This window comes from Rana temporaria, chromosome 5, assembly GCF_905171775.1.
Source record: "Rana temporaria chromosome 5, aRanTem1.1, whole genome shotgun sequence".
Classification (NCBI taxonomy): Eukaryota; Metazoa; Chordata; class Amphibia; order Anura; family Ranidae; genus Rana; species Rana temporaria.
The window spans coordinates 115,377,255-115,392,885 of record NC_053493.1 but is presented as its reverse complement, the minus strand read 5'-3'; the positions used below and the strand labels follow the sequence as shown (position 1 = coordinate 115,392,885).

The following is a 15,631-nucleotide window of genomic DNA, read 5'->3' as shown; positions in this document are numbered from 1 at the left end:
GGGAGACTCGATCGATGACGTCAGTCCTACAGCCACACCCCCCTACAGTTGTAAACACACACTAGGTGAACCCTAACTCCTACAGCGCCCCCTGTGGTTAACTCCCGAACTGCAACTGTCATTTTCACAATAAAGAATGCAATTTAAATGCATTTTTTGCTTTGAAAATGACAATGGTCCCAAAAATGTGTCAAAATTGTCCGAAGTGTCTGCCATAATGTCGCAGTAAAAAAAAAAAAAAATCGCTGATCGCCGCCAATAGTAGTAAAAAAAAATAATTAATAAAAATGCAAAAAAAAACTATCCCCTATTTTGTAAACGCTATAAATTTTGCGCAAACCAATCGATAAACGCTTATTGCGATTTTTTTTACCAAAAATAGGTAGAAGAATACGTATCGGCCTAAACTGAGGAAAAATATATTTTTTTATATATGTTTTTGGGGGATATTTATTATAGCAAAAAGTAAAAAATATCGATTTTTTTTCAAAATTGTCGCCCTATATTTTTGTTTATAGCGCAAAAAATAAAAACCGCAGAGGTGATCAAATACCACCAAAAGAAAGCTCTATTTGTGGGGAAAAAAGGACGGCAATTTTGTTTGGGAGCCACGTCGCACGACCGCGCAATTGTCAGTTAAAGCGACGCAGTGCCGAATCGCAAAACCTGGCCTGGGCATTTAGCAACAAAATGGTCCGGGGCTTAAGTGGTTAAAACACTCCTTTAACAATTGTTGCTTTTAGTTTTTAACTGGGAGAATGGGAAACGGTTAATCTCTAGCAGGTCCTTAGTCTCCTTGGGGAGATTTAACATATCTCTGTGACTCGGATTTACTGGTACTAAGTAAACCCTTTTTTTGGCACTTGTACCTACAGGTAAGCCTACAATAAGGTGAACAATACAGTGAATATCTCCCAAATCTGCACGGTTTAGGAAATATTTAAAAGAAGATGAATCTGCTGCTCCAGGTGTGTGCAATACGCTTATTCGAACCAAGTAGGAGTGCTAGCCCCGGCCCGCCTTCGTGAAAACTTGAGATAAAGAAGAAATGGCTGCACAGCCAAAGTTTCCAAAAGTGCCTTTTATTGCAGACGGTCAAAATACACCACCAGGGACACCAGGTGTTAGTCACGTAGACGCGTTTCACACATCTGATATGTGCTTAATCGATACCAAAAGGAATAAGAAGGAAATATCCACACTGTATTCAGGTGGCCATCCCTTCAGAGCTCCATGCTGCGGTCATTGACTCAGGAGCAACATCATAGCGGTGCAGCCAATTAGAAGGCTGGAGGACGCAAACCTTGAAAAATGACTGGGTGAAGATGGAAGCACCTTCAGGAGTAAAAGCGCAGCACTGGAGGGCTTCATTCTAAGGCAAGTATTTCATAATGTGCTAGTATGCAATGCAGGTTTTGAAGAATAAAAAAAAAATTGCTGCGGTTTACTAGCGCTTTAAAGCTGAACTTCAGCCCTACCTTAAGACCCCTTTCACACTGAGGAGTTTTTCAGGCGGTACAGCTCTAAAAATAGCACCTAAATACTGCCTGAAAAACTCCTGCACTGCATACTGAATGTGAAAGCCCGAGGGCCTTGCGGCTTTACTTCCTGGTTCCCTACTGTGCATGCGCGAGTTGCACCCTGTTGTCTTCTGGGACTTGTACGTCTACCAGAAGACAGTGGGGGTGACAGAGGAGGCACTGGATGTGGCATACATATCTGCAGATATCTATGCCCGGAAGTGGGAGCAAATACCTGTATTAGACAGGTATCTGCTCCCCCCCCCCCCCCCCGAAAGGTGTCAAATGTGACACTGGGGGGGGGACCAGAAAAGCGGAAGTTCCATTTTTGGGTGCAACTCCGCTCTAACATTCACAAGCTTAGAGAAAGCACTTTTGAAACATTACTGGTATATAATTGGTTGTTCTCGGTGTGAAACGTAAAATGGATAAAGCAAATGCTTTACTTACTCCAGCAGCAATAGCACCAGGTCTACGATGCGTTTTGGTTTGTCCATGCGATGCTGGTTGTCCACTATATCCCCATCTTTTCATTACTCCTTGAAATCCTTTACCAATCCTGCAATAAAAAGACACAAAAATAAAAAAAATAAAAATCCCTCTGCAACTTCCCTTTTAAAATAATGGCTCAAGTTAAAGCGGCTGTATACCCTGTTGTTTTTTTTTTTTTTACACCTGTAAAGGAAAAGCCATAATGAGCTAGTATGCACCGCATATTAGCTCATTATGAAATACTTACCTTAAAACGAGGTGAAGAGAACTTAGCTGGTCCACGCCGAGCGAGATGTCATCTTGCTCCGGCGTGTCTTCCGGGTATCGCCGCTCTAGCGCTGTGATTGGCTGGAGCGGCGATGACGTCACTCCCGCGCATGCCGGCCCTTTAGCCGAGGATCCCCGCTGCGCATGCGCAGCTGCAATCAGCAGCGCATTGCGGGGGGAATATCTCCTAAACCATACAGGTTTAGGAGATATTCTTTATACCTACAGGTAAGCTTTATTATAGGCTTACCTGTAGGCAAAAGTAAAAAAGTGGGGTATACAACCACTTTAAATAGATATTCCAAGCGATCTTTATACAATGCTGATAGCTAGAGTAATGGAAAAACGAATACTGTAGATATTATTTGAAAACAGGCATATTTTTGTTTCACAATATGCCATACAAATACAAAACAGATAAAGTTAAAGTGGGATCACCCTTTCCAGCAAAAGCGGAGTTACTCTTTAACACCAAGTAATTATGTAGCAAATATACTTTAAAAAAGATCAGGTTTTGGAACAGGCAAAAGGGTTAGCTTAACTTGATAGTTTGATGCTTAATGCGACCATCACTAAATTCAAAGCTTTCTCTGCAAAGAAGATAGTAGATATGTACCTCTCTTGCTGCCTGTACCACGCAACTTTGATGTAATGCACAGAATGTAGAGTTTGTGTTGTGGAACCACTGAGGTCTGAGATGTTAGTATTTGAGGTCAGACACCTCCAGGTTCCTACAAACGCCTTTGTCTCCATAACTGATTTTGCACCCTCTAGGCACACCCAAACAAGGAAAAATCTCAATTTACATATCAAGTCTTAAGCCAGCCATAAATGGTTTGAATCTCAGCCGGTTCAGCAGGGACCGGCCCAGATCTGATGCATCTATGGGCAGGCTCATTGATCGATCGACTTGAGTACAACCAGTATGTCGAGTTTCTAGCATGCGAATATGGCCAGCGGCTATAGCTGCTCGCAATAAATCGAGGGGCTCCCTGAGCCCCCCTGATGGGAGAACACAATATCTCCATGGGAGGGATTCACCCAACAACACTGTGTATGTATCTTGTATGCACCTTGTAACTTACAACAAAGCATGCGCCTCTCTGCCTTCCAACAAGACCTACAGAGCAACAGGCACTATGAGATGCTCAACTTGATCTGCATTCCTGACTTGATCTACAAATCAGTATTTGAGCTCAGCGTTGCCTAGAAGTCGATATTTGCACTCATTTTAAGATCCCTTGAAAAGTGCAGGAAGAGAAAACAAAAAGTATGTAAAGTTTTCTCAGGGTGCCATATAAAAAATTATAGTGCACTGTATTTAGAAAGAGAATCCAAATGTACAGCACCATCTAATGTTTTTTTTTTTTTTTTTTTATAAATTCATAATTATACTGTATGCAAAACGAAATCCAAATGTATAGCACCATATAATGTTTAAACACAAGTTAGTTATTTTTATTTTGTTAGCTAAAGCCTGACATTTTCTTATTTGTGCAATCTATTAGCTCTTTGCACTGGTGTCCCTGGGGATCACAGTTAAAAATAAGTAGCTGCTTACACGCATTTCCTTTATCAAAAAGAATAAAAGTTCACTTAACAAATTGCACGTAAATTTCTCAGGTGTAACTAGGCTGGTATCAGGTGTCAGAAATTAGGCCAATGCCAAAAAATGCAATCAATAAAATGCTCATTGCAACATCATAAATGTGTTGTCAAATGAACTTTATCCTCTGGCTGGCACTGAACTGGAACGGTCCTGGGCAGCAGAAAACTGGCAATTAAGAGACGCACTGGCCATGGTAGTTAGCAGCTGCTTCCTAAAATCTATGGATGTGTTTTAGCAGGCATGATGCCCAGTGGGACAAGCTCACCTGATGATGCCAACATAAGCAAAAGTGCATGCTTTTTTATGTAATATTACAAACATATCAAGTGGAAAGTAGGTTACCAAACAGCACTTGTCACTACTTAATTGGATCTCTCAATGGCTTTGTTCTTATAGTCTCTGCTGAAATGTTCACTTTTATTAGGCTTTGGTTTATGGCCTTTTTAAAGATGACCTTGCAATACAACAGCATGAAAATATTTTCAACCTATGTAACATCCCTATAATTCCACTAAAATAACTGAACCCTGGGCTGGAACCAAAAAAATACCCTTGCAGACCGCCCTAATCCATCCGCACTGCAATGGTTAAAATGCTTGTTATAGCTAGAGCTGCAAGAATAAGGTAAATTGTCTCATAGGCTCACATATGTCTCTAAATGGAAAACCGACCTGGGGAAAACTTTGGATCAGTTCTGGAATCAAATTTGTCTTATCCCTTCTAAATGCTCTAGGAACGTTCCTGCTAAACAGAATGCCTACAAGCTAGTTTCCACTTGGTATATGACCCCAGTACAAGTGGCCAAGTGTGTTCCCGCTGGAACCCACTTCTGTTTCCAGGGCTGCAGGGAGCCTGGCACCCTTCTCCACACCGGGTGGTCCTGCCCTTTCACACTGGGGCGGGAGGTGTGGTGGCGGTATAGCGCCGCTAAAAAAAGCGGTGCTATACCGTCGAAATTGCTGCGGGATTCGGCTGCTAGCGGTGCGGTATTAACCCCCGCTAGCGGCCGAAAAAAGGTTAAATACCGCCCGCAATGCGCCTCTGCAGCGGTGCATTGCGGGCAGTATTACCACGGTTTCCCATTGTTTTAAATGGGAAGGAGCGGTGAAGGAGCAGTATACCAGGGGTTGACAAATTTGCTTGGAATCTAGGAGCCAGGTAAAAAAGTTTGGAGCCAGAAAACGCGCCCCGTCCCGACGAGCTTGCGCGCAGAAGCAAACACATACGTGAGCAGCGCCCGCATATGTAAACGGTGTTCAAACCACACATGTGAGGTATCGCCGCGATTGGTAGAGCGAGAGCAATAATTCTAGCCCTAGACCTCCTCTGTAACTCAAAACATGCAACCTGTAGATTTTTTTTAAACGTCGCCTATGAAGATTTTAAAGGGTAAAAGTTTGTCGCCATTCCACGAGCGGACGCAATTTTGAAGCGTGACATGTTGGGTATGAATTTACTCGGCGTAACACAGGGGTTGACAAATTTGCTTGGAATCTAGGAGCCAGGTAAAAAAGTTAGGAGCCAGAAAACGCGCCCCGTCCCGACGAGCTTGCGCGCAGATAACTTTACTGGTGTCTTATTTTTTAATGAAAAAAAGTGTAATTTTTTCACAAAAAAAGTGCGCTTGTAAGACCGCTGCGCAAATACGGCGTGACAGAAAGTATTGCAACGATCGCCATTTTATTCTCTAGGGTGTTAGGATAAAAAATATATATAATGTTTGGGGGTTCTAATTAGAGGGAAGAAGATGGCAGTGAAAATAGTGAAAAACAACATTAGAATTGCTGTTTAACTTGTAATGTTTAACTTGTAATACCAACGGCCACCACCAGGTGGCGCCAGCTCACATCTGGTGGTAATAACTTGTAATACCAACGGCTCACCACCAGATGGCCCCAGCTCAAAAAAAAAAAAAATTTTTTTTTTTTTGCCCCCTTCCAATTCAAGTCGCCAGGACCCTATTTCTAGTCGCCATGGCGACCTGGCGCCCGGGATTTGTCGAGCCCTGCAGTATACACACCGCTCCAAAGATGCTGCTTGCAGGAGATTTTTTTTTTCTCCTGCCAGCGCATCGCCTCAGTGTGAAAGGCCTCTGGCTTTCAGATTGAGAATGCTGGGCAGGAGTTTTTCAGGCGGTATTTAGGCGCTATACCGCCTGAAAAACTCCTCAGTGTGAAAGGGGCCTAAATCTATCCCATTCTTGACTAAAGCCCAGAGGAAGCTGGTGGAGTTTGGCTTGTTGGCAGCATGGCAGACCATACCCAAGTCCTGGCACAACCGTCCCTCAACTTTGCTCAGGTTAAACAGTGCCTTATGGGAACCATGGTTCATAAAAAGTTCACGTTCATTCTCACAAACACCAATTCCAAATTCCTGAAGGTAAGACACCCTGGCTCAAAGATAATGACAATCTGGGCTGGACCGCTCCTCGTGATCGATCTGACTGTAGGATTAGTCTTAGGATGGCACAATAAACTGCGCTGCACGTGATTTTTGCCCTCCTCCTTTTTCCCTCCACCCCAGGCAAAACCCCTTTCCTCCTGATTATTTCTGCTTGAGCTACTAGGTAGCCCTTCTCTATCCCACTCCTTCTCCTTGACCTTCATTCCCCTTGCCAGGACTCAGCACCTTAGTCCCCTCCCCCACTTTCCATAAAGTGTTACTAAACCCACAACAGTAAAACCAGTCTGTATATGCAGTAAAGCATGCTTGTAATACTCACTGTGGAACCTAAGGGGTTAATTCTCTGCATTGTGTAAAAAGGCTGCTTCGTCCTGTCTTTTCTGTTCCTGCCCTTCTTCCACTGTCCCCAATCCATCTCCTAATAGAACAGAGGCTAGGGGACAAGCTGCACATACTCAGTTTGGTGTGTTCCCTAGAGAGTTTTTTTTTTCTTCTTGGGGGAGATAGTGTGATCAGCACAGGATCAACCAACACTATCCGGACATAAGGGTCAGGCATCCTGCATTCTCATAGGACAATTGTGGGAGAATGAAAACTCCTCCTACAAGCGTTAACCAGACACTGATAGAAGTCACAAGACTGCTATATACTGGTGATAAGAAAAAGGTATTTAGCGGTTTATATTTACTAAAATAATTGCATTTCCATGTTCTGTGTACTGTGGGAGATCAGATATAGTGAATGCAGAGTCCTGGGTATAGTAACACTTTAGGCGTACATTTTCATTGGCAATACATTTCCCCATCTATGTGCCTTAAAAGACATAATGGTGCTGGACTTGTACAATTTCAAAGCCCATTTTCAGTCTGAGGAGCTCTTGTATGCTTTTCTTATGTTTACATGGGCCAGTTGGAATGTACATGTTTCGATTGCTGCATTTTGGTTTTCCTATGACTGCCAATGTGCCAATTTGTGTTCAGTCCTTTGTACCTTGCTACAAAACTTTGAAAAACCTACTAAAATCTTTGTAAAATAGAATACGGAAAATTACCTTATTCTGTGTTCCAGCAGGCTCCCTCTATTTGTACGACACCTCTCTGAGCTGTCCCCTGTACATACAATGCAGGATTAATAGCTCTGAAATTGTATCAGATGATACTTCCCAGGCTGGAACTTCAGGGAGAAGTAGTGAGTGGAGTCCTGCAGTAACAGGGGACTGTATTGCAAGGGGATTTTTTTTTTCTTCCAGGCCCAAAGTTCAGCTTTAAAGGTACTGTAAAGGTACAATTTTGTTTTCCTAAATAGCTTCCTTTACCTTAGTGCAGTCTTCCTTCACTTACCTCATCCTTCCATTTTGCTTTTAAATGTCCTTATTTCTTCTGAGAAATCCTCACTTCCTGTTCTTCTGTCTGTAACTCCACACAGTAATGCAAGGCTTTCTCCCTGGTGTGGAGTGTCGTGCTCGCCCCCTCCCTTGGACTACAGGAGAGTCAGGACTCCCACTAACACACAGCTCCTTTCTCTAGCTGCAACGTAGAGAGCGTCCTGACTCTCCTGTAGTCTAATGGAGGGGGCGAGCACGACACTCCACACCGCCTAGCAGAAGCTGATCTGCGGGTGCTGGGCACTGGATGTCCACCGGCACCCGATTGTTGGGCAGAGAGACAGAACGGAGATCTACTGCAAAGTTCCCATATGCTGCTATGTGAATGATATATAGAGTAAAATGTTTTATAGGGAAACTGCTGCACCATTAATAATGCAACTCCTGCCACTCAAAAAGCATTAATAAAAAAAAGGAATAGTGCGCTGCTCAACAAAGGAAAAAAAAAACAAAGCAAAAACATGACACTTTTATGGATCCCTTATATAAATCCCACAAACAATATAAAGTGCTGGTGTAAACAAATACAATGAAAATATGATTCTATCTAAACAGAACATCCAATGATCAAAGTAAAAAAAATATCCACTTCAAAAAAATAAGATTTCAAAAGTGAAAAGTGTGATGTGTGATATCCAGCCATGCAAAGACAGCCATGTGTCAAATTCCTTCACTAAACACCTTTGCCAATGCCTGCTCACCTCACTCTATGACCCACCACCAGCCATACTGCGTCTTTTGACAGATCTTGAGTTGTTGGCTTAATATGCCTCCAGATAGATGACCTCCTCTTGTACTCTGCCCTTTTGGTTATGCAAAACTCCACTACAGATCGGGTGTTTAGAATACATAACGGAATAGGCTCATAGTGTATTAGGCTTTCTAAACACTTTTCTTTCTAATATTATATGTATATATATATATATATATATATACCGTATTTATCAGCGTATAGTCGGCCAGTCTCGGCTTCTTCCGCGGTGACGTCCTGGACATACAGGACGTGAGCGTGACAGTTGCCGAGCCTGCCCGAGTGTACTGCGCTCGGTATATGCTGGCGCAGTATTCAAAACTCGGCGCGGGAAACGAGGACGCCGCAGAAGGACGACGGACCCGCCGAAGAGGACGCCAGACCCGCCGGAGAGGACACCGGACCCGCCGAAGAGGACACCGGACCCGCCGAAGAGGACACCGGACCCGCCGAAGAGGACACCGGACCCGCCGAAGAGGACACCGGACCCGCCGAAGAGGACACCGGACCCGCCGCAGAAGGACACCCGAAGCCGCAGAAGGACACCCGAAGCCGCAGAAGGACGCCGGACCCGCCGAAGAGGACACCCGAAGCCGCAGAAGGACGCCGGACCCGACGAGGCCACCGATGGACGCCGCGCAAGACACCAAAACTGTAAGTACAAAAATAACTTTTTTTCCACAGGATTGAGGGCCACTTTAGGGGTGCGCGGTATACCGCGATAAATACGATATAATATATTATATATATATATATATATATATATATATATATATATATACACACACACACACACATACATATATATATATATATATATATATATATACACACACACATACACACACACACACATACATACATATATACACACATACATACACACATACATATACATACACCGTATTTTATTGGCGTATAACACTCTTTTTTCCTCTCAAAACAGAGGGTAAACCGTGCCTGCGTGTTATACGCCTATATCATGTTTTGTCAATAGGGGGGCGGGGATCGGGCAGTCCGCCCCAGGAGCCACCCATTGGGGGGGTGTCAGGCTGGCTGTCCCGCATCCCCAGGCCCTGGAACAAAGTTACCTGCATAGTCTGAAGTTGAGGAAAAAAAAAAGTCACTTGCCAGCCCCTTCCACACCGCTCCTCCTGTGTCAGCTATTGAGGTAGATGGAAGCTTCAGTTTGCAATAAGAGTGACACATGAGGAGCAGTGTGGAAGGGGCTGACAGTGATTTTTTTTTTACCGTATTTATCGGCGTATACCACGCACTTTTTTCCCCTGAAAATAGGGGGAAAATCACGGGTGTGCGCTATACGCCGATAGCATACCTCGGAGGGGAAGGAGGGGGACGAACGCACGCCGGAAAACACCGAGCCATAAATAAATTTGATGAAAAATAAAATGGATTTTTTTTTTTTTAATAATTAAAATTAATTTTTTTTTTTTTTTTTTTTTAGGAATATTTCTGCATACAATTGAATAAGTTTTATAGCAGAAAGTAAAAAAAAAAATATATTTTTTTTCAAAATTGTCTGACTTTTTGTTTATAACACAAAAAAAAAAAAAACAGTGGTGATCAAATACCACCAAAGGAAAGCTCTATTTGTATGGAAAAAATTATATATATATATATTATATATATATACATACATACATACACACACATTTTATTTGGATACAGCGTTGCATAACTGCGCAATTGTCGGCCAAGTTGCCCGACAGGTCACCCCTGTGTAAACTGGGTCTTAAGCGTTTAGGAGCATTAGTGTTTTATTAGCATTTTTACAGTACATTAAGGAAAAGTGTTTTAGTAGCATTCAAAAAAAAAAAAAACTACAAAAAAGCTTTCTGCTCCTAGACACTGAAGCAAAAAAAATGTTAATAGCTTATAGAAAGCTAAAAAAAAAAAAAAAAAAAAAAAAAAAAAAAAAAACACTAGTTCCCAATCTTCCAACCCCTGTAAAAGTGCATTCACAGTAAAAAAAAACTACGGTAATTGAATTAGTTCCAATGAACCAAATGCATTGTAATTTAATGTTCAGCATTGCAATTATATGCCATTGGATTGTTTATTCAAAATAAAATGCATACTTGATTATAAAGAGAAAATATTCTCTAAAAGCCTTGTAAATTCTGTAAATCTGTTTTTGTTTTTTTTTGCACTCTGACAGATTTTTACTGCATCCCTAAAAAGATAGTTTAACCCTTAGACACGGTACTATCAAAGCTTGTCAATATATACGATACATATCGGAGAGCTTATGTCCTTGCTGCAGAGATCCACCAGGGAAATAATTTGTTGTTCCAGAAAAATTCCCCAAAGTTTCTCAGTGATGGGTCCAAAATGGTCCTTAATCATAAATACATTTATCAGTGAGAAGCTATTACTGACGCTTTGAACTGAATCCCCAGCCAATCACACCACCAGACTCTGCAACAACTTGACATTGCCACAAAGTGGGAATCTGTGCCGCAGTAACATAGTAGAACTCTCATTATTAAGAGAGAAAAAATAAGATAAAAGTGTATATATACACACACACACACACACACACACACATATACATACATTTTTATATATATATATATATATATATATATATATATATATATATATATATATATATATATATATATATATATATATATATATATATATATATATATATAAATAATATATATATATATATATAATATATAACAATTGCATTTTCTTGTTAACACAAAAACAAAAAATTATATTATATACACACTGCTAGAAAAATTTAAAGGAACACTTTTGAATCAGAACTCCTGGGATATTGATCTGGTCAGTTAAGTTACAGAGGGGGAGGGGTGTATACAGAGGGGGTTGTTAATCAGTTTCAGCTGCTTTGCTGTTAATTGAAATTAACAACAGGTGCACTAGATGGGCAACAATGAGATGACCTCCAAAACAGGAATGGTTTTTCAGGTGGAGGTGTCTGACGTCTCATCTTTTCTGACTATTTTTCACTAGTTTTGCATTTGGCTAGGATCAGTGTAACTACTAGTAGCACGCGGTGATAATTGGACCCTATAAAGGTTGCACAGGCAGTCCAACTCCTCCAGGATGGCACATCAATACATGTCATTGACAGAAGGTTAGCCGTGTTTCCCAGCACAGTCTCAAGAGCATGGAGGAGATTCCAGGAGACAGGCAGTTACTCTAGGAGAGCTGGACAGAGCCGTAGAAGGTCCTTAACCCATCGGCAGAACCGGTATCTGCTCCTTTGTGCAAAGGAGGAACAGAATGAGCACTGCCAGAGCCCTACAGAATTTCTCTTACCAAACAATCAAAAAAAGACTTCATGGGGGTGGCCTGAGGTCCTCTAGTGTACTCTGTGCTCACTGTCAGACACTGTGAGCTTGATTGGTGGTGGGTCAGTGATGGTCTGGGTAAGCATATCCATGGAGGGATGCACAGACCTCTACAGGCTACACAATGGCACCCTAACTGCCACTAGGTATCGGGATGAAATCCTTGGACCCATTGTCAGACCCTACGCTGGTGCAGTGGGTCCTGGGTTCCTCCTGGTGCACGACAATGCCCAGCCTTATGTGGCGAGAGCATGCAGAGAGGATGGAGAAATTGATACCCCACGCTCACCTGACCTAAATCCAAAATAACACCTCTGGGACATTATGTTTTGGTCCATCCGGTGCCGCCAGGTTGCACCTCAGTCTGTTTCAGAAGCTCAGTGATGCTCTGGTCCAGACCTGGGAAGAAATACCTCAGGACACCGTCCGTCGTCTCATTAGGATGCATACAAGCACTTGGGGGCCATACAAAACTACTGAGGACCATTTTGAGTTGTTGCAATAAAATGGACTAGCCTACTGCATCATTTTTTCACCTTGAGATTTTTGCCTGTCGAGATCTTATATGTTTTCAAAGTGTTCCTTTATTTTTTTTGAGTGTGTGTATGTATGTATGTATGTATGTATGTATGTATGTATGTATGTATGTATGTATATATATATATATATATATATATATATATATATATATATATATATATATATATATATATATATATAAAACTTCCAGATATATGGGTTCAGCTGTTTCCCCTGATAAAGCATCCCAGGAGCCTCAAAAACCTGGTGTGCTCTATTTAGCAAATAAAGCCAGAAGTTTCTATTATACAATATTAAAGTGGTTGTATACCCCTCTTTCACATTTTTACCTACTAGTAAGTCTGGAATAAGGCTTATATGAATATCTCCTAAACCTGTGCAGTTTAGGAGATATTCACCTTGCATGCAACCGCTGACAGCAGCGGCGCATGCGCTCTGAAGGCCCAGCGGATGCTGCCAGAAAAATCACGTCAGCTTCCTCAGCAGTGACCAGGAGGCAATGTGGTCCAAAATATTAAAAAAAAAAATTAATGCCAACAATGGTGCACAATAACATCAACGATGGGGCACAATTCCTCCCACTTACACCAATTATTGCTGTAAACACCTCACAACCGTGTGCAAAGTATGCGATTGTGGCGCTTTTGTCAGCAGAAATAATTAGGGCATTACACAGCGCTATAAAAGCTTTGGCAGCCCCAGCACCTCCATACCTGCTGATTCTTCTCCCCTGCATGCCCCCTCCCCCCAGCTATAGAGGAAAAGGGTGAACCCTCATGTACATGTGAAACAGGATTGGATTCTCCATGTTAAATGGATACATTTTTAGAAATGCATTTAAACCAGGCATGTCCAAAGTCCGGCCCGCAGTCCGGTTTTATACGGCCCCTACTTGCAATTAGCTTTATTCACTCTTGTGGCCCCCAAGCTCTGCACAGGGTAAAAATGATTTATATATATATATATATATATATATATATATATATATATATATATATATATATATATATTCTCTTATCCCCAATCTCCTCTAACTGTAGAGATGAGCTGGGGCGTGTTCCCAAGCCCATTGGGAAGCTGACAGCATGGAGCGGCAATAATAGGCACCAAGTCATTTCCCATCCACAGCTGCAGAGCTCTCAGTACCTGTGATTGGTGGCGGTAATTGGCGGCGGTGGCGCTGCAAGCTGTCCGTGTCCTAACGGGCTCGGGCACATCGACTTGCAAACTGGGTCATCTTTGCAGTGAGAGGCGCTCAGGGATTTTTCAGGGGATAATAAGATAAGTCACCTAGTTTTATCAAACCTTTCAGAGTCCAATAGTCTTGGTGGTACTGCAGCACCTTGTGTGTGGATTGAGTTGTTTGGAACTTGTGAACTGATTGCCTTGTAATTTTCAGGTTCAGATATGCATATTGACAAGCATGGAACTGCCCACAATGCCAGGAGTGTTTAATAATTCAAACCAACTGTTTTTTTTTGTAACGTGTCTACCCTCTCAATCCAAAACACTGTTTGTAGTGACAACTTTTAGACACATTTTTCAGGTTAATGAGATCTTATGGACATGCATTGAGAGGCCAGTAACTGACCTTCTCAACTCTGACAGTCTTGCAGTACAGCCTATAGCCCAGTTCACACTGCTAGGTTTTTGATATATTTAATTTCCATTTAATTTTAATATATATATATATTTATAAATATATAAATATATATATCAATATTATATATATATATATATATATATATATATATATATATATATATATATATATATATATATATATATATATATATATATATATATATATATATATATATTCTCTTATCCCCAATCTCCTCTAACTGTAGAGATGAGCTGGGGCATGTTCCCAAGCCCATTGGGAAGCTGACAGCATGGAGCGGCAATAATAGGCACCAAGTCATTTCCCATCCACAGCTGCAGAGCTCTCAGTACCTGTGATTGGTGGCGGTAATTGGCGGCGGTGGCGCTGCAAGCTGTCAGTGTCCTAACGGGCTCGGGCACATCGACTTGCAAACTGGGTCATCTTTGCAGTGAGAGGTGCTCAGGGATTTTTCAGGGGATAATAAGATAAGTCACCTAGTCAACTAGCATTTCACCTGGTTTTATCAAACCTTTCAGAGTCCAATAGTCTTGGTGGTACTGCAGCACCTTGTGTGTGGATTGAGCCGTTTGGAACTTGTTAACTGATTGCCTTGTAATTTTCAAGTTCAGATATGCATACTGACAAGCATGGAAATGCCCACAATGCCAGGAGTGTTTAATAATTCAAACCAACTGTCAATGAAGTTTTTATTTTTTTTGTAACGTGTCTACACTCTCAATCCAAAACACTGTTTGTAGTGACAACTTTTAGACACATTTTTCAGGTTAATGAGATCTTATGGACATGCATTGAGAGGCCAGTAACTGACCTTCTCAACTCTGACAGTCTTGCAGTACAGCCTATAGCCCAGTTCACACTGCTAGGTTTTTGATATATTTAATTTCCATTTAATTTTAAAGGAGTTCTCTGACCTAAAACTTTTAACCCCCGCTGTGCCCGGGCTGTAAAAAAATAGAAAATAAACTGTCACTTACCTGCCTACGATCCCCCGTTGTTCCGATATCGCCGTCCCGTTCTCCGGTCCCGGGCCCCTTCCGCTTCCTGTGTGTCGGTGACTCATAGTGCGCTCAGCCTATCAGCGGCCGCAGCAATGTCCCGTCGCAGCCACTGATAGGCTGAGCGCACTATGAGTCACCGACACACAGGAAGCGGAAGAGACCGGAGAACGGGACGGCGATATCGGAACAACGGGGGATCGTAGGCAGGCAAGTGACAGTTTATTTTCTATTTTTTTACAGCCCGGGCACAGCGGGGGTTAAACGTTTTAGGTCAGAGAACTCCTTTAATGGTTCAAAAAATGTCATGCAAAATGGTCGCCCCTTACGCACGTTCACTTCATCAAATCTGGCCCTCTTTGAAAAAAGTTTGGACACCCCTGATTTAAACATTATGTGTAAAGAGCCCTGTAAATTGACAGCTCTATAAAAGTACCTGTAGTAAAATAAAAAAAATAAAAAGGAGTATAGCCGCTAGCCCAGAACGCGCCAGAATTTTTTTGCAGTATAGCCACTTGGTGAGAGAGCTCAGCTCAGCAGCTCATAAAGAGAATTATATTATGTACAGTAGTATTACTAGTACAGACCATTTTTAGACACAGATCAACACCATCCCTGCAAAAAAGATCAGTCTATGCCACAAAGCTGGCCCAACCTCAAGTTAACATCTCCAATGCCAAAGGAAATATTGCACTT

At 41.9% G+C, this 15,631-nt stretch overlaps 1 protein-coding gene across 1 annotated transcript in view; it reads right to left on the bottom strand.

The window, feature by feature from the left end:
- The window catches only part of MRPL3 (mitochondrial ribosomal protein L3), a 104,248-nt gene that overhangs the window by 30,479 nt on the left and 58,138 nt on the right, over nt 1-15,631 (bottom strand). The window contains exon 7 of the mRNA XM_040353038.1: nt 1,971-2,079. Coding sequence (XP_040208972.1) covers nt 1,971-2,079 — 109 coding nt within the window. The remainder of the gene's footprint in view (nt 1-1,970; nt 2,080-15,631) is intronic.